The 23,364-nt window shown below is 30.7% G+C and overlaps 3 protein-coding genes across 5 annotated transcripts in view; all 3 read right to left on the bottom strand.

Moving 5' to 3' along the window:
- The window catches only part of LOC127068914 (uncharacterized protein DDB_G0283357), a 138,633-nt gene extending 120,274 nt beyond the window's left edge, over window positions 1-18,359 (bottom strand). Inside the window, exons 1-2 of one of the 2 annotated variants that reach the window (XM_051005318.1) lie at window positions 16,360-16,903; window positions 15,777-15,967 (exon numbers count right to left, since the gene is read on the bottom strand). The gene's annotated coding sequence lies outside the window, so the exon portion shown is untranslated. Of the gene's footprint in view, window positions 1-15,776; window positions 15,968-16,359; window positions 16,904-18,292 lie in introns of those variants that run through there. The other variant, XM_051005320.1, reaches the window with a different exon arrangement.
- LOC127068927 (uncharacterized) lies at window positions 17,818-20,172 on the bottom strand. 2 transcript variants are annotated; one of them, XM_051005365.1, is made up of 5 exons: window positions 19,726-20,172; window positions 19,337-19,655; window positions 19,108-19,258; window positions 18,847-18,953; window positions 17,818-18,473 (listed from the first exon to the last, which is right to left on the bottom strand). In XM_051005365.1, exons 1-5 carry the CDS (start codon window positions 19,903-19,905, stop codon window positions 18,433-18,435), a joined length of 798 nt encoding a protein of 265 aa, XP_050861322.1. In that variant the 5' UTR covers window positions 19,906-20,172; the 3' UTR covers window positions 17,818-18,432. The 2 variants fall into 2 exon arrangements, with proteins under 2 accessions (XP_050861322.1, XP_050861321.1); XM_051005364.1 differs by lacking the exon at window positions 17,818-18,473 and having other exon boundaries at window positions 18,578-18,953.
- Window positions 20,173-20,372: 200 nt separating this feature from the next.
- LOC127069192 (uncharacterized) lies at window positions 20,373-22,418 on the bottom strand. The gene is made up of 6 exons (XM_051005967.1): window positions 22,332-22,418; window positions 21,762-22,015; window positions 21,361-21,607; window positions 21,129-21,252; window positions 20,632-20,975; window positions 20,373-20,534 (listed from the first exon to the last, which is right to left on the bottom strand). Exons 1-6 carry the CDS (start codon window positions 22,416-22,418, stop codon window positions 20,373-20,375), a joined length of 1,218 nt encoding a protein of 405 aa, XP_050861924.1.
- Between the last annotated feature and the right edge of the window lie 946 nt (window positions 22,419-23,364).

Raw genomic sequence — 23,364 nt, 5'->3', positions numbered from 1 at the left:
GTTCGGCTCGAATGGCAAATTACATCGTAATCCAACGTATTCGACGATATCTTAACAAATAAGAATCGTTATCGTGGTGAACGACGGTGATATATGTGAGAAAGTTTGCTTGGTTTACCTATCGTCTCTCTCTTTCTTTCTTTCTCTTTCATATTTTTTCTTTCTTTTTCTTTTTCTGTTTTTTCTTCTATTTTAATACTTTTTATACGTAAACCAAAGGGAAAGTAATGGATTAGAGAACTGCGATCGGTGGTGCGAATCAATTCACACGTATATATACACACATATATATATAGAACGATTGAAGATAGCCAAACGTATCGTTACGGGAAGGAAAATTATTTTCTTCTTTTATAGAAAAGTAAAGAGAGTGTAAAGAGAATCGAGCGAGATCGTTGAAAGAGTTAAATAAAATATTGAGAAAACATAATACAGAGTATATTTTCTTTCCTTTTTCGTTTAAATTTATCTTCAACAAACTCTAACTTCGCTCGAGATATATATATATATATATATATATATATATATATATATACATATATAAAATAAATAAATAAAATGAAGAAAAAATGAAAGCAATCGTTTTTTCGATGCACCGTATAATCTACATATATTTATCTGATTTGGATAGATAAATATTTCAGAAAAAAAATCTAATTTCGTGATTTCTTTCAAATATTTCTATGAAATCTCACGGTTTCACGGCAAAACAATTACTCCTTTTTATTCCTCTATTCCTTCTAATTCTCTATTCATTCATCGAAATGCTCTCATTGAAAAAGTTTACAAATATTAACAATAAGTCGCAAGCCGTACTGATCACAAGCAAAAACAAATTATGCATTAGTATTCATAATTCATTACTTATGTTGTAAGAATTAGATATGTTTTAGAAGAAACAGATCTATTTTTAGAAAACTCATCCATCTCATGTTATCATAGAAAATTAGCGTAAAAAAAAATAAACTGACATATGCCGAACTCTTGCATCGATATTATTTACATCTTAAAAAAAGAAAGAAAAAAAATCGGCCATATTGTAATCATCGCAAATACGAATAAAAAAAAAAAAAATAAAGAAAAAGAAAAAGAAACTGAAATAAATCGATCAAACTTCGAAGAATATCTGATATATGCGCAATCGCGTCAAGATGGCGTCAAGAGATTAAACGTTAATTTCGTCGTTTAATATGTAACTAAACAACTACAAGGATATAGTAATAAAATAGAACCGTCCGTGCAATTTATTTTACATGATGAGATCTCGGCAATAACTCGTCAATGTTAAAACCGTGAATCCATTTGTGGAAGCCTATTTTGCACGTACATACATACGTGTACTTGCTCGTACGCGTATTCGAGTTATCTTTCATCGTGGTTAATTATCGAAATGGTAAAGATTCCGTGACGTGTTGCGATGAGAATAAGAAAAAAAAAAATTACCGTGTAAGGAAGGTTTGAGAAAAAGAACCGTAGAGAAAGAAAAAAAAGAGAGAAAGAGAGAGAGAGAGAGAATATAAACGAGTAAAGCAACATGGGCCACCGACCTGGCACTAAAACCAAGCGACATGCTAACTCGTATTAACGTTAACATTAACGTTCGCTCCCGTCGCGAGACTTATTCTTGAAGGAACGTATTAAAAATTTTATATACAAGTTTATACATATAGCTAAGTGTATTTGTATATACGCTTATAAATTATCATCGTCCTCATACCGATGAAAATTCATTCGACGAAGAAGTGTGTTAACGGGGTGAATTATATCGACCGGTGTCTTGATCGTCGACAACTTTACGGGACTCAATGCTTTTTTTATTTGATGCGTATATGTGCGTACGTATTTTTTTTTTTTTTTTTTTTTTTCAAGAACGATCGAAACACGCGATATCGACTATAAAGAGTTAATATCTCGAAAACGATTACGAATTATCATTTGTGTACTTAAGTAGAAACGTAATCTCTAAAGTCCTTTCGATTATAAAATTATTTTACGAATTATCGACGATTTTTCTTTCTCATATTTTTGATTTATTTATTTATTTATTTTTTTCTTTTTTCGTTTTATTTTTTCTTTACGACGCCACGTACGAACGTGAGAAAACTAAATTTTGATATCCTCTTTGACTTTCGTTTTAATCGTCTATCATGAGCAATTTACGTGGGTATCGATGCGAGGTGCGTGAGATAAAGAGGAAATGCGTGAGTACGGACAATTTCACGCTCGAAACACGTCTCGAATCGTTCGAGCTTCACGAAACTTGAAAAAAAAATAAATACCATATAAGTTTCTTTAAGATTATGTTCGTTCATCTACGATCTATGCTTTTACATGTTCATATACTTCCATTCATGAATTATATATATACTATATACATATATATATGCATGTGTAAGTTGATTATAATAAATATACAAATAGCTGAAGTGTTAAACATTAAGTTAGTAAAAACTTGTCGTTATATTCATGGCCTTTCCTAATATATTCTGAAAACCCGGTCGCGAATGAGCACGAGCTAAATATATATTTCATCTTTTTTCTCCTTTTTTTCTGTTTCTCTCTTCCTTTCTTTCTTTTTTTTTCTTTTCTTCCTTTTTCTTTTCCTCCTTTGCCATGACAGAAAAGCGTCATTGAACTTGACGAGGAGCTTTCACTTTCCTCTCGTTTAAACGAACCACTGAGAAGAGAGTCCACGGGGTATGAATAATTTATAAGTGCACAGTTCCAAAGGATGAGTTACTTAATGTTTTCTTCTTTTTTCTTTCCTTTTCTTTTCTTCTCTTCTCTTTATTTCTTTTTCTTTCATTATCTCTTTGGTTATCTCGTTAACGCGTTCGTCAAATAGTCTCTTATAATCTGACTTTTGATAGATCTCGATTATAAACATTTCTATAGAAAATTAATTTACACACACACTCACATATATATATATAAATTATGTGCGAATGTATTAATTAAAAAAGTCGAATAAAAATTTTAACTGTAAAAAAATCGAATAAAAACAATGTAGGAAAGGATGATCGACGTAAAAGATCTAATTGATCCGATGATCGAAGAATTTTTCCAAAACTCTCGATATATATATATATATATATATATATATATATATATATATATAAAATAATTGAAAAACAGACATATAATATAACACAGGTATAGGTGGTGAGCATCGAGTTGTCCACCGTTGTTGCTCTTAATTGCCGTGTCATAAGATTTTACCCGTGCTTAATTGCGAGCATGCAAGTAACTAACTACACGTGCACCAATCACGTTAGAAAGAGTAACGTCTGGTAAATAACTTATACATATACAGATAAACATAGAGACATTCCTATAAGAGAATAGTAGTAGAATAGCAAAGTAGTAGCGAATGTTGGAACGCTCTTACGTACAACATCCTTTGGCTACGTAAGGTCTACGTAAATAAATGGCACTGGAAACGTCTTTCTCCTTAAGAGGCACGTGCGCAAAGCGCGTAATATATGGCGTCTATCCATGGACCGTCTTCTACCAGAAGCCAATGGTATAAGATAGAAATAGAGAAAGAGAGAGAAAAAGAGAGAGAGAGAGAGAGAGAGAGAGAGAGAGAGAGAACATAGCTAGATCTCGAAGGTTTATAAGCCTCATCGCGATTAATGCGGATTCCGCGTTGCTTTTCTCTCTTCTCTCATTTGACTCGGAAGATGAAACCAAATCGCCGATCAACGATAAAGATAACAGAAGCCGCAGGTGATAACGCACTGGCCTACGTACATTATTTTTCGAGAATCCAAACTAACTTTTCTTTTTATCTTTTTCTTTTTCTTTTCTTTTTCTTCTGCTTATTCTTCTTCTTCTTCTCTCTTCCTTTTTGTTTGTCGTTTTTATTTATTTATTTATTTATTATCTCTTTTTTATTCATTAATTTTTTTTTTTTCTTTATTTACGATATACATCTCGATCCAAAGATATTTGTAACGCTTCGTAGAGCACGTGCTTATCGGCATAGAGCAACGTCAAACTTGTAGACATCGATTATTATTTATACTTTGCTTTCGATTTACATAGAGGAATATATGTATATTAGATATATTTAATGTTACTAAAAGGAATGGAAAAGGAAGAAGAAAATGAAGAATTAGAAGAAGAAAAAAGGGAAAAATTTTAACGATCTTTGAAGGATCTTTATGATTAATTGGAAAGAGAGATTCGTTACTCTTCGTACATAGACTAAAGTTTCGCCTTTACGCTTGACGTTTTGACATAATTCCAATGGTTTATACGTCGGTAGCCTTGAGAAATATGTTTCTTATGAAGTATAAATGTGAAGTAGAACGTCGATTATCTGAAATATTACGACAAGAGAAAGAAAGATATAGAGAGAGAGAGAGATTTTTTGATAAATGTATATATATATATATATATGTGTGTGTGTGTGTGTATGTATATACTTGCTAGAATAATAATTAACGTCTTACAAACGTTCATTAAATTCTTCTTAAAGCTCCTTTCTTATTATTATTTATTTTGCAAATAACTCAATTGAATAAAATAATAAAAAATAAAATATAATATTATAACGCACATTAATAGATATGTGTATACATATACACCCCTACATACATACATACATACGTAAAATGAAGAAACAATATTTATTTACATAGACAAAAAAGAAAAATTTTAATGAAAAACTGTAATGCGAACAATGTCATGTGTAAATTGTTGAGAAAAAAAAACGAAAGAAAAGAATAGAAAAAGAAAATTTTACGACTAAACAAATTCGATCGAATGAAATAATAAAAAATAAAATATAATATTATAACGCATGCCACATAGATGAAATACAAATCCTATACATATCTATGTACATGAAAAAAAAAAAAAATGAAAAATTTAACGCGGGAAAATGGGAAGCAGGTAAAATGTCGTCTGTAAATGATAGAACAAAAAAAAGAAAGAAAGAAAAAAAAGAAGAAAGAGGAAAGAAAAATAATGTAAAAGGAAAGAAAAAAAGAAGAATATAAAAAAGAAAGAAAGAGGAAAAGAAAAAGAGGCGGTAACTGTTCGAAGGAAAAATTATATAAAGCGGCCTTCAATTTAAGACGTCCCGTGGTTAATCTCCAGCTGATTGGACCGTCCTCGATGCACCTACTCATTAATGCGCGCTGTGAAAAGTAGTCAGGTGCAGTCAGCTCGCGTTACTTTAATAGACGGGCCAGAAGTAATGCTTGACGGGAATAAGAAAGTCTTAATCCAAAGTAGGTATACCTACGTAGGTACATACCATGCGACGGTCCACGTACTTATATATACATATACACATAATGTGTATATACATATATACACATAAATACATATAATATATATATATATATATATATATATATATATATATATATATAAACACATATGCGAAATATATTTATGTTGACCAAAGAGAGAATACATACGTCACAAAGTAGATGCGAATAGGTAGAATATATACATTTATATGTATATACACATACCACAACTCGATTAGGCTTATTTTGCTTATCAATCGTAAAGGATATAAATCAAAGCGGTGCATCGAGTAATGACTCGTCCATCTAACGGTATAACTCGCTTGTCTCATTTCTCTCTCTTTCTCCCTCCCTCTCTCTCTCTCTCTCTCTCTCTCTCTCTCTCTTTCTATCAGTCACTTAATATTCATTAAATCCCAATTAGTGAGTATAATTATCGACTCGTCTAGTAAAATTTAGAATGACTTTTAACAGGCCAAGTTAATAATATCTGTGAATACGTACATAGGTAGTTATATATAATATTGTCAAGGATTTCGCTATTATTTGATCATAAAATATATATATATATTTTTTTTTCTTTTTGTCAACTATAAGTGTCATTTAAAATGACGAAACACTTTCGGAATATATATTCAATCTATAATGTATGCATCTATATATCTACATATACATACATACACACGTACACACATATATATATATATATATATATATATAAATTCAATTAATTTTTTTTTTTTACTATTTCTTCTACGTAATGAAACGTTCAAATTAGGAAGAGTTTCAAAGAGAAAATAACAGTTAGGACAAATTTACGAATGTCACATAGAAGTCCATCGTTCTATACGTTCTATTCAAACCATAAGGAGGAGAAAGAGAGATAGAGGTGAAAAAGTCGCGCGGGCACGTATCAATTAAGAAACTTTCCCCGTGTGACTTGTATTATCGCCCTCGTCATCGTCATCGAGCGATACGGTACGAGTAGGTACGTAATTATAAATTGCAATTGAATGGCGAGTTGTTAACGTCGTTTTAAGGGACACTATTAGGCTGTCAAGTAAAACTGATTATCGTGCCAGGCGTGGAACTACGTCGCCATCGACGATGTCACGATTTTGACCTCTCTCTCTCTCTCTCTCTCTCTCTCTCTCTCTCTCTCTCTCTTTCTCTGTCTCACTTTTATGAAAAATGACGAAACGTCTGCTCCTAACACTGCACTTAAATAGATAATTCTCTATTAGACTTGTCTCGAGATACTTCATCCTCGATCATATGCATTTGAATTTTTCAAAGAAATTATCTACCGATTTCATTTACCACTTTCCTTCTTTCCTTCTTTCTTTCCTTCTTTCTTTCCTTCTTTCTTTTTTTCTTTCTTTTCTTTTTTTTTTTTGTTTTATTTACTTTTCTATTTTTTCTTTCTCTTTTCCTATCTTTTTTTTTCTGAACAAAACGCAACACAAATGAGTGCATCATCGTCGAAGAAATCAACGTGATTGTATCGATTAATTTCTAGATAGAAGAAACGCGTTATAAAGGGTTCATTAGCTCGTAATTAAAGCATATCGCATCGGCTCGCGGCTAAGATCATCCGTAAACTACTAGATTAGTAGACTGTTCTTGCTGCTATTATTCAACATGAAAGTATAATAACTGGGACGTATTATAAATATAAACTAGTAGTTTATATAGAATTATTATTCATAAATTTTGATATTGAAATAAGAATTGACGTGAAATACAAAAAAAAAAGAAAGAAAGAAAGAAAGAAAAAAAGACACATAAAGTAAGAAAAGAAATTTGAATAAAAAGTTATTACGATATTTAAGAAAAAAAAAAAAATCTAAAAAATCGAATATACGAATACATTGATACAATATACATATCTAACTATACACACACACACACACACACACACATATATATATATATATATTGCTTTTGTTAAACCCACACTTCTATACGCAATCACCATATAAAATGGTACACGTACGCATGAGAGGATCAATGTACCCATTTGGACGATTACATTAACTCTTATGAACCGATGGCTATCGTTCTCTGTACGCACGATTAAATTGATTTATGGCTAAACGTTAAGCGGCGGCGTTTATTTGTAATATATATATATGTATATATATATATGCATATATACATATATATACACTTATAGATATATACATAAACTCATAGAACATGTGAGTGGGTGAGTCCGCCATTGGAATTCGATTTTATCTACTGACAGATACGAGATCGACCGTTGCACGACGCATATTTTTTTTTTCTTCGTAATTTTTTTCCTCCTTTTTTTTGTTTTCTTTTCTTTCTTCTTACCTTCTATCTTTCTCTCTCTCTCTCTCTCTCTCTCTCTCGTTCTCCCTATCCTTGTCTTACACGTTCTATCTCCTTACCAACTCCCACTTCTTCCTTCAAGCTTCCTTTTGCTTCTCTTAGAAACGACACGTATGTATTTACGTATGTATTTATTTATATTACGTATGCATGTATGCAAGTATATATGTATATATGTATGTATGTATATGTACGCATGTAGGTGGTGAGGCGTTAATGGCGTTCGGCAAAGAAAATAGAAAAGAGATAAGGAATTTCCTCAGCGATTTGCATTATGTGACTTAAGTTAGCCCGAGCTAACTCTCACGAGAAGTCACAGACCATTGTTCATGGTGATATCTCATCTGGCGAGACACTTAGATAACCGAACGTAATAATGATAATGTTAACAAACGAGAAAGATATAATGTAATATAAAAATAATAGGCGCCATATTAATCGATAAATTTGCGACTATCTATCTAAGTTTTTATTTCTTTATTTATCTCTTTTTCTTTTTATCATTTTATTTATCTATTTTATCTCTCTCTCTCTCTCTCTCTCTTGTTTTCTTTTTTTTCTTTTTTTATCTATTATAAAATAGCACGTTTAAAAGACATCAACGTGCTATCTCTTTTTCTTTCTTTTTTCTTCATCAACTTAATTGAGAAATAACAGTTGACTTTTTGCTACCTTAAACCGCCTCCTTATTTCTTTTTCACTTTACAAACGTAACGCCCTTCTACTTCTTCTTCTACTCCTTACATCCACTCTTTTAATAAATCTCTCGCTACGATACAGAGCAAAAATACGAGTTTCTTTCGGTGGACCAAAATCTAAAAATTCCAAGTGTAAAATTTAAAAAGGAATCTTAAAGATTGTGAGATGTTGAGTCAACGAAGTATAGTAAGTTATATTACCTATTACTTTTATGGGATATATCAATTTATTATTAAAATTCAAACGTAATTATTTAATTTACTTCTTTTCTTTTTTTTCTTTTTCAAAGGCGTGCCATAGAAGGTATATTTGTTAATTTAATTTGATTTTTTAAAAAGAATCTATCGAAAGGTATTCCTGCATGATTTTTTCAAACATGAATACAGACAAACGTTTCCAATCGGATTCAGATTTAAAGTAACAAGTAATTTGTAACTTTTATACGTGTTTTGCTAACTACGTAATATATGTTATTAATTAAATTAAATTAAATTACATTTCTACCTTTCTTATTTTTGCTTGCAAAAAAAAAGAAAGAAGAAATAAAAGACACGAAAATTACATCGTACATTCTCGATGAAAAAAAAATTGCATATAATAAAATTATTTATACTTCGTTAATATCTCTATCGATAAAATAAAAAATCGAAATTGAAAATTGGTCAAAGGTTTACAAGATGATTCTAGGACGTGTAAGAAAGATACGTTTCGATGGTTAAAAAAAAAGGAAAGAAAAAAGGAAAAGAAAAAGAAGAAAAAATAATGATTTACGAACGATAAAGTTGCAAACTCGAAGCAAGAACGAGGTGACGCCGCTTACTAACTAATCGCAATTAGATGAAATTAAATTTCAACGTGACCGGTTGATAAAATAAGACCTTGCATTATCTGCCCCACTAATCTACCAAGTAACATGCTCGTGCGTATATAGGATATATTATTATAAGCGTATTATCCTATTATCCTTTAGTATTATCCTGTTATATACTAACTACGTGACTATCTTTATACATACATATATGCACATACGTGCATATATATATATATATATGTGTGTGTATATATAAATATATATTAAATATATATATATATATATATATATATATATATATTATATCGAAACTAGAGAATATAAAATCAATTTAAATATATAATCGCCTAAACTCTAATCGAACTCGATCGATAACCCCATTGAAAATATACTCAAGTCGAACACATAAGTACATAATAATTATTATTTTAGATCAGTATCATCGTGCCTCGTAATTTACGAAACGAAAACTTTTCCATGTGCATAATAAAGTAGTTATACCGTATTTAATATCAAATGTAAAATCACGTTTTCTCTTATTTGGCATTTAGTTGATTAGATACGTTGCTACATAGTTTAGATATTAGACAAATTTCAAGTAACTCGATTGATGATTATAGGTCTATTATAAAACGATAGACGAAGTCTTAACATAGTTTTCTAACCAGAAAGAAAGATATTAAGTTCGAAATATAAATATAAAAAGGAGCGAAGGCGTCGGAAGATTGGCATTCCATTAGAAAGAAATCGGTGTATCGACGCGCAATCTAGAAGGTAAAAAGTGTAGAACAGGAAATAGACCTCCGTCAAGTTGCAACTATGTCTGTCCCGGTTTTTACAGAAACCGGTTACGATTGCCGCGTGCTTTTCCGACTAGAAAAACCACGAGCATTCTTTTACTCAAAAGTCGAAGCTATCGATTATACAAACTATCGTTTCCTATCGATCGATACTTTACACGGTGTATCGATCGAACTATCGATTCCTTTCTACGATTAAAGTCGGTTCCAATTATGGTTAACTCTTGTGGCCATTAGTTTATAAAATTCTTTGAATCTTCTCGGGGTGAAATTTTTACGAATTAAACTTTTTTTCTCTCTTTTCTCTTTCTTTCTTCCTTTCTTTTTCCTTTTTTTCCCTTTTTTCTCTTTGTTCGTTTACATTTTTTTTATTTAGTTATTTATTTATTTATTTATTTATTTTGTTTTTTTAAAGGAAGTATGTTTTTTCTCATGTACGTGGAAATCTCAGTTAAAGATAATCACCGATCGAGTTGCTATGATCGTTACGAACGTACGATTTAGATCGAGATTAGACCAGTCGGTATGTACCAAAGAACAGTTAATTGTAAGATGTGATCCAGAAAAGAGAGAAAGAGAGAAAGAGAGAGATGCATCAAAAAAAAGTCTTTGTCGTCGACTACGCCATAGACTATATCTTGATCCATTTTCTTTTCTTTTCTTTTCTTTTCTTTTCTCTTCTTTACCTTTCTTTCTCCTTTTTTTTTTAATTTTGTTTCCACATAACTCCGACGAATCCTCGTTTATTACATGACGATAAATTCTAAAGGATTTCAAGAATTTTTCGTACTTCATTCTTCGTTATACCATGTCAACGTGTTGAATTCTTTTTCTGAAACGCAACAGAACCTCCATAAATATTTTTCTCGCGAGTGTATGGCCAACTAAAACGAAGTTTTCATAAATCGAACAAATTCTTTTTTTCTTCATCTTCAATTCCCTACATACAGAAAAATAATTCTTAAGTATAAATTCTTCCTCTTTTTCTCTTTCTTTTTTCTTTCTTCTTTTTTCGAATAATTCCTCAAAGTCATCGTACTCATGTATACACATATATATTTACTCAATGAGATCTCGTAATTCTCTCTTTCGAGAGACACGCATCGAATCTTACTTACAAATTTATCCGAAAGAAGTAATTACGCGATGACCTGAATCAGCAAAAAGTAAGAAAGAAAGAAAAAGAGAGAGAGGGAGGGAGAGAGAGAGAGAGAGAGAGAGAGAGAAAAGAAAAAAGAAAAAAAAGAAAAGAAAAAAGAATAAGATCTTCGGCGATCTCTTCGAAAAGGATGACACTGTATAATCAAGCTGACACCGAATTGAGAGTCGCTTTAAAATGTTCTTCGAATATCTTCACTGTTCGATCGATACGAAAAAGAAGATTAAACATCATTGGTAGGTAGAGATATCTACCTGCAATATAATTACGACTTCGATGATTATTACGAACGATTTTCAAAAGACAAGAGAGAAAGAGAGAAAGAAAGTTATATATAGAGATAGAAAGAGAAAACCTAATAAATCCATATCGATATTTAAGACATTCGATACGTCTAATAAATATTGCAAGATCACATCTCAATATTAAAAACGATCGATTACTATATCGATTCAGATAGTTCCAGCGATGGCTCCAGATGGAAAGCACTTTTTAGAAATTCAACTTGAAAATTTAATTCGAACGATTTAAAATCGATTCTTTGTAAATCAATCATGTAATGAAATCGTTTGATTGTATATATATATATCTTACTTCTATTGAAATTTCACCATAGTTAGTCCATTTAGGGAGCACCGAGAACTGCGCAAACTTCTCCATGTCCTAGATATAAAATAAGTGGACGTAGTAAATTACGATGTGTAGTAATAGCACCAACGCGACATCTGGGACATACGGAACCTTGAACCAGACTTTTCTCTGCTAACACCCAACATGTTCAAACCTACACAATTTCTGTGATACACAAAGAGAAAAAGATCGATCATCGAGAAGAATATAAATGAGATCGAATCTATAGAAAAAAGTTATAACCGTTCGTGAATATTTATCTATCTATTATATATATAGAATATCTATATCAATAGGAAAATTTCAAGACTATAAGAAAAAAATCATCAGACGATTCGATTATACTTGAAACATCGATATCAAATTAATCGGCTAATCTCAATTTCAAATTCATATTTTTAAATCTAATAACCAAAAGTTTCTAATTTTTCCTCGAATTTTCATTTTTAACAACAATGCGAAGAGAGATACATACGGAGACGAAAAAAAATTCGAGATCATTTTAAAAGATCGATGATTCGGTTTTTCAAGACTTCTTAGATTAATTTTCTCGTTTTTTTTTTCATATTTTTTTCCTTCAAATTTCACCAAAAAAAAAGGAAAGAAGAAAGCTACGTAACTTAGAAACGTTTTTTTCTACAATCTATGAACAAAATTTATTTTCAGAAAAAATAGAAAAAATTGATTATTAAAAAAAAACTTAGAAATTTTCGATCCTTTGCAAAAAACATCTTTTCTTTACATTGGAAATACGACGAGGAAGATGATGATGATGATGATGATGATGATGATGAAGATGAATGAGATGAGACCTCCACACCCATTTCAAGCATATCAAGAAGAGATAAGAAAGAAACAAAATAATATCAATATCCAGAGATCAGATAACAAGTGCGCTTATTCATTTATACTTCCGTCTCGAATTAATCAACGTATTAATTCGCATTTTTCGCGTAAAATCGGAGAAATTGAATATATATACATATATACATATATACAGAAAAAAAGAAGAAAACTGTTTTGAAACAGTAAAAAAAGAATAAACACTATAGACAGATAGATAGATACATAGATAGACAAATAGAATAAAAACTTATATCTCTCGATCTGAAATTCTTTAATCGACTCTACGCACTTAAGAATTACGCCGGCTGTCTGTTCAAGGACGAATGAGAAAAAAAAAGAAAAAAGAAAAAAGAAAAAAAAGAAAAGAACAAAAAAAAAAGAAGAAAAAAGAATAAATTCTCCTAAGAAGTAGTATAATTAACTATAAAAGTTCGCGTTAACTTAGCCGTTGGAATACTTAATAATAATAGTAATCATATGGGATGATCGTTTCTAATTGTTGAAGAAAAATAATAAGGATGTGCGTCAGAAAAGATGAGGAAGTACTTTAACGATCGAGGACGAACGGAAGTCCGGAGTGAGAAACGTTACCCAGAGGCAACAGATTGCTCTTCCTCTCGATTCTCATTGGTTATCTCAAAAATAGTCAAAGTTTAACTCTCAAAAAGTCTTAACGATCTTCGTAAATGATTTTTCAACCAAATTTATACACGTTGTTGTAACACGTTATCTTCCCCTATTCTCCATCTTTTCTCTTCATCGTCATTACCATCATCATCATCATCATCATCATCATCATCGTCGTCGTCGTCGTCGTTTTCATCTTCTTCTTCTTCTTCTTCTTCTTACTCTTTCCAGTATCCTTTATGAATCAACATAGATGGATTACCGTTATTCGAGCTAATTATGGCTTACATCGACTGTGAGTATGTTGCCAAGATGGGGAATACACTATACATAATAATAATTATATACAAATATTTCATATCTATCGATTCCAAATGCATAAACCATAAATTTGTTTAATCAATTCTAATACCATTTTAATTCCTAAAGTAACGGCGAATAGTACATTGAATAGTTTATCGTTAGCCACGCGCAATACGTTATTGAACGAATCAACAAGGGAAAATAATTTTATATACTAAAAAAATATAATATACTACGACTAAGACGACAACGATTTAAGACGGTTACGACTATGACGACTAGATCGAGATAACCTTTGATCTTGCTCGGTGAACATTACGATCGCTTTGGTATTTTAATTTCTCGCCATTTTGACGACGTCCGCGTGATAAGCTAATTATTTATCGTTTTGCGATATATACGTGATATTATCGATGATAATGATGATAGAAAAAAAAAAAGAAAAAGAAGAAGAAAAAAGAGGGAGAAGCTCGAAGGAAACAGTTTTACGAGTAACTCTTACAAATATGTAAGTACGTGATAGAGAGTTACAAGGTTTCATTCCAGATCTCGGCGTATGTTAAAAAGAAGGAGAAGTAGGAGGAGGAGGAGAAGGAGGGAGAGAAGAGGGAGAGGGTTATATATAATTAAGAAACATTAAAAGTTTACAACCAGCCGGTTGTAAGTTGCACAGAGCTGTAAATGTAATTACCGGCGAGCCTAACCGAGCTGCTCGTGTGCTCGCACAATCGCTCTATCTATCTTTATCTCTCTCTCTCTCTCTCTCTCTCTCTCTCTCTCTCTCTCTCTCTCTCTCTCTCTCTCTCTCTCTCGCTCTTTCTCTCCTTCTCTTTTTCATTCTGTAAGAGTATTAACGATAAATATCCAACAGAGCTTGTCGCAGAGTATTACGTTTTCTATCTGTAATGTAAATTAGCCACAGATAGTGGAACAAAACGCGTGATCTACTTCGTCTGTTTCTACGTTTTAAAACCATATTAAGTATTGTAGGTATTGTACATATACGTACATATATATATATATATATACACATGCAATATATATACATACATATATGTGTGTATATATATATATATATATATACACATGATGAGTAATAAATTGATAAAATACGTATTATCTCATTACTTTTTTTCCGACAGATGATAATATAAAGATTACATTATTATTTTTATAATAGAGAAAATTTCTACGTAATAATTGCTACTTACAAAAAATCTAGAAAAAAGAAAAAGAGAGAGAAAAGAAAGAAAAAGCGAAATAAAAAGGGGGAAAAAAGCGAAGCAAACCGTATTAGATTTTTAATCGCAAATTCGCGAATAGGGAGGGTTTTTTGAAAAGGGTTGGGTTAAACAAAGGATGTGGAGCAATGAGCCTCTGGATGACTGAAAAAGCGCGTGGGGCTCTGGTACGACGAGCCGCGTCGAAAGAAAGTGACCGACGAGCATATAATATCTGCTACCGTGCACAAAAAGCGGTTGCCGACAGGTTTCGAAGCCGGTAGCCAGTGCTCGCTCGATGAGACGTACAATGAGAAACGACGTGGTGGGACCACCTCTCACCGAGATTAATAACGTTCAAGGGATAACGTCCTCCTCGAGTTTTGCTTGAAATTTTCATGAAACCCCCAAAGTCAACAGGAAGGAAAAAAAGCAACGAAAAAAGAAAAAAAAAAGAGAGAAGAAAAAAGAAAGCAAAGTAATAAAGGGTGGGATTATTTTTCATCAATTTTTCGCAAGTAGATAAAATTAAGAGAACAAAAAAGTGTCAAAAAAAAAACAAAACAAAAAAAGAAAAGAAAAGAAGGAACGAAAAAAATCAGAAGGATAAAAACTAAGCCACGAATTAGTCTCATAGATCGCGAAATAACTTAAGTATCTTAAAGATGGATTATTCTTGATCAATTTTTCGCAAGTGTATGAACAGATAAAAAAGAGCAATAAAAAGAAATACAAAAAAGAAAGTCGTGAAACAATTTCATAAATCATATAATAACATAAAGTTCTTAAGAGATTAAATATTTCGATAAATATTTTGCAAACACACAGAAATCGACAGAAAGAAAAAAGAACCGCAAACGAAAAAAAAAAACGGAAACAAAAAGAGAGAGAAAGAGAGAGAGAGAAAGAGAGAGAGATATGAAAAAAAGTGCAAAATAATTTCACAAATCTGAAAATAACATAAGAAGAATCCTAATGAATTATTTTCGATTAATTTCTCAAGAATATTTTTATCCATAAATTCTCTCATAACTTTCGAATAAAATCCTTCAAAGATCTTACTTGTTATTATCACTGATGTTTTGAATGGCGCCAATGGTGCTGATCGATCATAAAAAGATGGTAAATTAGAAAAAGAGAAATAAGAGAGAGAGAGAGAGAGAGAGGCAGGCAGGTGCCGGCGCCTTCTCCTTTTTCTCTCTGACATCCTTCCTTTATAACCAAGCTGATGTCCTTTGAAGAGAGCGTGGACACTGAAAAATGCGCAATGATAATGAAGATAATGTACGATATGCTTCGAGGCAATAAGAGAACCGCTATTCGTCATATCTTGACGCCTACACGTAGCCGACACATATATACATACATATATACATTCATACATTATACATACATATATACATACATACGTACATACAGATATATATATATATATATATATATATATATATATATATATATATATATATATAAGAACGCCTTTGAAGGATATCGATATGTAAAAGAAACGATAGGATGCTTATTGTATATTGAAAATCAGGATAAAAGCACGACGTACGAATTGCATGATTCGAGTCATAGATAAAAAAAATTATTTCAAAGAATTATACTTTGCATATAGCGAATAAATAAGTAAATAACTTACCTACGTATAATAACTTTGGAGACTTTAATGCTCCAAGTTAAAATAAGACAGACTCTCTTTGTTTCTTCTTGAACGAATCCTTGGTATTTCGATCGAAACATTCGCGTCAATTTCAAATCTTGATTGCGTCAAAGGAAACACTTGTTGTTACATACACATACACAATATATATATATATATATATATATATATATATATATATATATTACTTTACGTTCCTTTACGTCTTTATTGGTACTCTCTGCTCGTACTTGTTTTAGAAATGTCTTGCAAAAAACGTATAGGTACAACCTATCTACGTGTGTGAGTGTATATACATATATAATATACATATGTGATCTCTGTATGTGTGTATATATATATATATATATGTTCACTTGCACAGCTGTCTAACATTTCATGGGAAATTGCAGCCCGGTTGAAACGACGGTAAGAAGGATGTAGACGTTTAACGTGCTCCACGACTGTTAATTATGACGTAGAAATTTTCGGTATTACGAAAGTTGTATTCTCTCTCTGTACTAAAACTAAATAGTATATATAAATACATGTACTATATACATGTATATACTACAATATATATATATATATATATATATATATATATATACATATATAGTATCGGATGCTTCAATTTTCTACGATCGTTCTTGAGTACCTTACTCGTTATGGATGAAAAGAAAGGAAAAATAAATAAAAAAAAAAAAAAAGAAAAGAAGCAGGAAGGAAAGTGAAAGTATCGGGAGGAGAGAACCTTAACAATATTTCCACGTTTACCGAGACTGTCAAGGTTGCCAGATCGTTTGATTCTACCGTTAGAATAATCTCACGTGCCAGGATGATTCCGAAACAAACGAACGGGAAAAAATGAATCATGGAAATGTTTAATAATTAACTATGTTCTCTCGCAATCAGATAGATAATCATATCTAAATTATGGAAAGTCTGCGAATGATACGTTGCGACTGTTAAATAATTTTATAAGAGAAAAGGAAAAAAGAAAGAAGATATATACATCGCGTAATATTGTAAGTCAATGTTATACTACACGACGAATATAAAAAAATAAACAAAATAATCGTCGAAAACAAAATTGTTGTTTTGATACGTTCAATGTCGCATTCATAGGTCGCTGGTAGATCACTCATTCTCTCCCCTCTTCTATCTCCTCTTCATCGAACAAAAGTTTCATTTTCAAGTAGTTACAATTATTTTATATAAAATGAAACATTATCGTAAAACTCTTTGCGTAATATTATCAGCTGATACGTAATTATCACGTAGATGTGTACATAATGGAATTTGTATGCTACCTATCGAGTCATGCGGCGTTGTTTCGTAATATAAAATTTGATAATCGTTCGATTCTTTGAATCGTTTTCTCAATCCTTATTTATATTACCATATGGAATATTTACTCTTGAAAAATTCATTGGAAGCTCATTAAAAGTATGAACGAACGATTAATAATATATTTAAAACTAAGTACGTATTAAATAATTATTTTGTTGATTTTGTAGATATCACAACTCATGTTTTATAAGTGTTTACAACGAATGTAATAACGTGGTCTATGGATGGCACACGTTGCCTCTACGGAAAGTCACGTGAAAATAGTCCGTAACTATCAACGTGTAAGGAAGTACTGTGATATCTCTCACGGATCTCCAGTTTGTTCATCTTTCTCTGGGATCGAGGCCTACGTCAAGGACTTTGTATACAGAACATACTCGTTCTTTGTTCATATTTCTCGCTGTGTGTTCTTTTCTGTTTATGTTCTGTTTGTCTTTCTTTCTCTCTCTTTCTCTCTCTTTATTCTATTCTTTACATGATTAGTAAACGTGATGTAATCGAAGATGTCAACAATTGCGACTTACCTGGATCGTAGTTTTGAGAATACTACTGGCTAACGATCTACAAAAATCCCACTTACTGCGCATCCTTGTGTTCTCTTGTAGTATTCGATGACGTCAGCAAAATCGGTAAACGCAAAGGATATCTTTGATCTTGATTCGAACTCTGTTTTGAATCGCATCGAAGATGTTAAATTTCTTTATCGACTTTTCTTTTTTCTTACCGACAATCGATAAAAATGTAAACTTCTTTATCCAATGCTATAATAAAGTTTTATATCTATGGTCAATATTTATGATATCTACCTATCGATACATTAAATCATACATAAGATGATATTAAAAATAAATTACAAATATAAATACTTTATTTGTAATAAATTATAAAATACAATTATGTGAGTTATATACACATATATATATATACGTGTGTGTATAAATCTAAAGTATGATTAAAATACTTTTTGCATTACCATGTGCATTGATTATAGTAACCTTCATAAAATAATGTCGGTAACACTATCTTTATTTCTCTTCGATGGTATAACGATCGGAGCGATATTAATAGTACTAATTTTATTTTTCTTATCACGTTTACTTTTACTATTACTACCTGATTGTAAACTTGACTTACCACATTTATTTTCTGGTTCGTCTTTTGTGATAGTGCTTTCATAACCTCGAGAGCTATCTGGAATACTTCCACTCTCTTGTTTAATTGCATTTATCGATACAACAGAACTGAAAATAGAAAATTCTAACTTATCGAATTACAACCCAAACGTTTCATTAAAAGATGATATTCATGTGTTCATATTAATTAACAAACTCACAGATGCATCAATTCCGTTATATAGAATTAATAAATATTAACAATACGATATAAAATACTTACTTTCTTCTTTCTATTTTTACAGATTGTTTAGAGAAAGTTTTATTGTAAAATTCAACTACTGTTTGAAATGAATCTATATAGTTATTTTCATCTACTTCAATCGCATGCTTATTTAGTTGATTTTCATTAAACACTTTTGTCTCAATATTTTCTATAGAAAGGAAAATACTTCAGTGTAATAATATATAGTTGATACTAAAAGATATCTTTCTCTATTTTCATAGCATACTTCTTATTAATTCTGCTCCTTCTGCTTTATACTCTGCTATTTCTTGATCTTTTCTTTTAATCAAATCCGTTAATATATTTTGTCTACGCATAAGTTCTATAGAAGATAAATACAATGGTTTCGTTACGTTCTCCCAGAATTCTTCTGTAGTTCCCTTGGAAAAATTAACTTCAAATTTGAAACGACCTCCTTCAAAATTTTTTAATAACTTAATATGATCGACAGATACCTCCACAGCATATTTTGGAATATCGGTTAATGTGTCTAACACAACTTCTATGTGTTCGTTATCGCTGATAATTAATACAGAATTTAATTTCTAAAAATTATCAAGAATTAATCTCCCATTAAAAAATAACCTTACATAGTATAAACTATTCGCATTATACCTTCGATTTTTGTAAAATCTTCTCATCGGTCAAACATTCTGACCAAATTTCTTTAAAATTGGTGAGCAAAATTTTCCACGCATTGTTTTCTTTGGTAACACAGATAATAAACGGATCATCCTGAATATTAATCTTTTTCCAAATTTTACCTAAGTCGTTTCGATTAAGATTTACAGCCATCTTACGATATATTTAACGTTTTAAATAACAAATTGCGTTCCACATAACCTAACCTCATCCGCATACATACGTAACTACGTACAATCGAACGAATTTGAAATATTTCATAAATATATTATATAAATTACGAATACGACACGTTAAATTAAACAATATAATTTAAACGAAAACAATTTCTAACTAACTTAATCCATATATTTCTTAATATAAAACTTGTTACAGTACCATTACCTATGACTGCGCTCTTGCGACGTGTTGCGTCATCTTATCACGTGACCACATAAATCTTATTTCCAGGTAAAAATCGATACACTTTGGAATCCGATACAATATCGATTACAAGAATCGATAGGAACGTCATACATCGAGATGACGAATCAGAAATGATCGTAAAATTTTCAAATAGATTTATTTATACAATATCGGATAATATAACTAATATATATTACTTACACTATAATTTCTAATCAACTTTGTTCATGCTTTAGGATTCTTATATTAACTGTATGAAAATTTGTATCTTGTAAATATCCATTTACCAACGTAATCGTAGAATCATCATTGAATTTCTCTTCTAATCCTAAACGATAATCTTTTCGATTTCTTCGTTTAAGTTTTTCATTCGATATCTGCTTAAACGAAAACAAAAAGAAACATTTTTACTATTAGTCCGTTCGTATCATCGATTCTTTTTTTAGATTATATTTATTGAAAATAATATCAGACCGCGTGTCTCGACATTTTTGGAGCAGATTTATTCTTTCTTAACTTTCCCCTTGATATTTCTTTCCAATTTGTCAGGTTCATCGATTCATGAGTTTCCTTCCCGTTTTGAATTACGTCGAATTTTCGATGAAATCCACGTTTCGTTTCCTTGTCAATTAATTCTCTCTCTCTGTGCATTCTTCTCTTATTATTCATCATTAAATAATCGTAAACCATAGACGAATTGTCCGAATTCGAGCAATTTTTTATTTCCAAATTTGTAGCATTGTTCGAGAATAATCTTTCTTGAATTTTTTTCTGATCCTTCAAAAGTCGACTCGTCGATTTGAAATTCTTACGTTTATCTAAATTCAACGGATCTAATATTTTTTCTTTCTCTCTCTTTTTTATTATTATTACTATTATTATTATCATTATTATTAAAAAGTATCTAAAATAAAATTAAAAAAAAAAAAAAAGGAAAAAAATTAAAACAACGACGATAAAGGACATCTTACTCGACGAATCAAATAAGTCTTTTCGATACAAGCAACGAACTTCAGCATCACTTTTTAATCTTAATTTTAAATAACCTTCCTTAGTTTCCTCCTCGGTTAATACTTTATGTCCGCATGATCTTATCTAGATGAATATATATGTATATATATATATATGTGTAAAAATATATTTAATGTTGTCATCTTTGTCGTAGTGACTCTCTTTATTTCGTTAGTTTTATTTTTAACATACTTGTTCTTTCTTCTTTCGATCTCTCAATATCAGATTACGTATGATATCGTTCGTATAAGAACTAATCTTCTTCGTTATTTCCGTTAAATCGTTGTATTCCGTTTTTAAACGTTTGATAAGATAACTTTCTACAATGGTGTCTTTAGAAAAATTATGGGACAACATTTTCTCGTTTAATAATTTACAGGATATACCAATATCCTTCACCAGTACAGCATCTTGAGAACGTCCACCGTTTTTATAACTTCTATCAAAAAATGGAAAGAAAAAGATAATAAAATAAAAAGAAAAAAAAAAAAGAAAGAAAGAAAGAAAAGCTAAAGAAGCAACATTATTATTCTCGGAAAGGAAACTATACTTTACGATATTATTTTATTATTCTTGAATATTTAATTTTTCACCTGTAGTACGGAAACCCATAACTTTCTAAGGGAAGACTGGTAAAAGAAGAAACGAGATCGTTATCATTCGATTTACGAAGTTCATTGGTGAGAAACGAACCGGAAGTGAGATCGGATAAAAGATCTTTATTGGCTCTTCCATTGGAATTATTTTTGTCGTTTTTTTTCTTAATCTTCGTTAAAAGGTCTTTCCTCGAGGACAAGCTGAAGGTCGATGTGTCGGCAGCTTCCATTTCGTTCTTGATCGTTCCCATCTTTAAAATGATATTTCGATGTTACTTCTACAAGTGTTTTTCTATGTTGGCATCGAAATCACCGATTTTACGTACGTTCTAATTTTCTAATATCTAAAAATCGTGCGTAAGAAAAAAAAATTATAACCTTTTTAAAATTAAAAATTACTTATTCTTCCTTCTCTCTTTCTTTTACTTCTCTCTCTCTTTTTTTTTTTTTTTTTTTTTTTTAATTAATATACCCAATATTATAAAAAATCGTTTTAATTAATTAATTGATATTATATTATACATTAATGAAATTAATTATATTAATTTCATTAATGTAATTTATTACCGATATATGAAATCCACGTTTACCCATTAATGAAAAACACAAACGAGTGCAATGTTCGAATCTCGGACGTGATTCGTGGACAGCCATCACAAAGAAACAGACAGATCGAAATCGCGAAAGATTGTACGTTCAATTTGGAGAGTCACCGACAACCAAAGGAGGTTACAACATTTCGGCATGCCATACAAGAGAAATCAAATGAAACGCGTCTCGATAGGGACCATCGATTCGATCTGACCGAATTTTATCGAAAATTACGAAAAATATCGAATTGTACGAAACGTCTCTCTTTCTCTCTCTCTACTTGAATTTCCAATTAAAAAAAAAATATATATATATGTACATAATAAATAAATGAATTTGTTAATTTTTACGTGCATATATTTAAGTAAATAAATAATTTGAAATTCATCCTTTATTCACAATATATATATATATAAATTTCTCTTGACCTTTTTTCTTTTACTTTTTTTTATAATTCTTTCTTTTAACCCATAATTTTTCAATCTTGATTTCAAGTAAGCCTGATATTCTTAAATCCCACAATACCACAACTACCTGTCCGCATTCATGGTTCTTATTACTACCACTGCGTCACGAGACGTATGATCTTTCCATATACTCTCTTATTTCAAATGATCTCTTTATTAACAAACGAAAAAACCAAATGCCAAATGGAACCGATATCATAAATTCTTCGGGAATGTATTATTACTCTTAGTGCAGATAATTAAAATATTATAAATACTCGTTAAAATTCATTGCATAGTCTTATTCTATTACTAATCACATAGTTTATATATATATACATATATATATATAAATAAATATTAAAAACTAATTACATATTTTAGATCAACGAGAGAAGAAAGTAGAAAGAATCTTGTCCTCAGATGTAAGATTTACGTACTCTTGGGGTATGAAAGCAGGTATCACCATGGGCGTCGACTTATTACTCTTAAGACCGTAATGAATTTATCCAATCAACGCTCTAATTAACAGTTTCATATTCGTCCAAACGATGTTATAAAAA

This window comes from Vespula vulgaris, chromosome 14 (genome assembly GCF_905475345.1).
Source record: "Vespula vulgaris chromosome 14, iyVesVulg1.1, whole genome shotgun sequence".
Taxonomy (NCBI): domain Eukaryota; kingdom Metazoa; phylum Arthropoda; class Insecta; order Hymenoptera; family Vespidae; genus Vespula; species Vespula vulgaris.
This window is presented reverse-complemented; position numbering and strand designations above follow the sequence as displayed.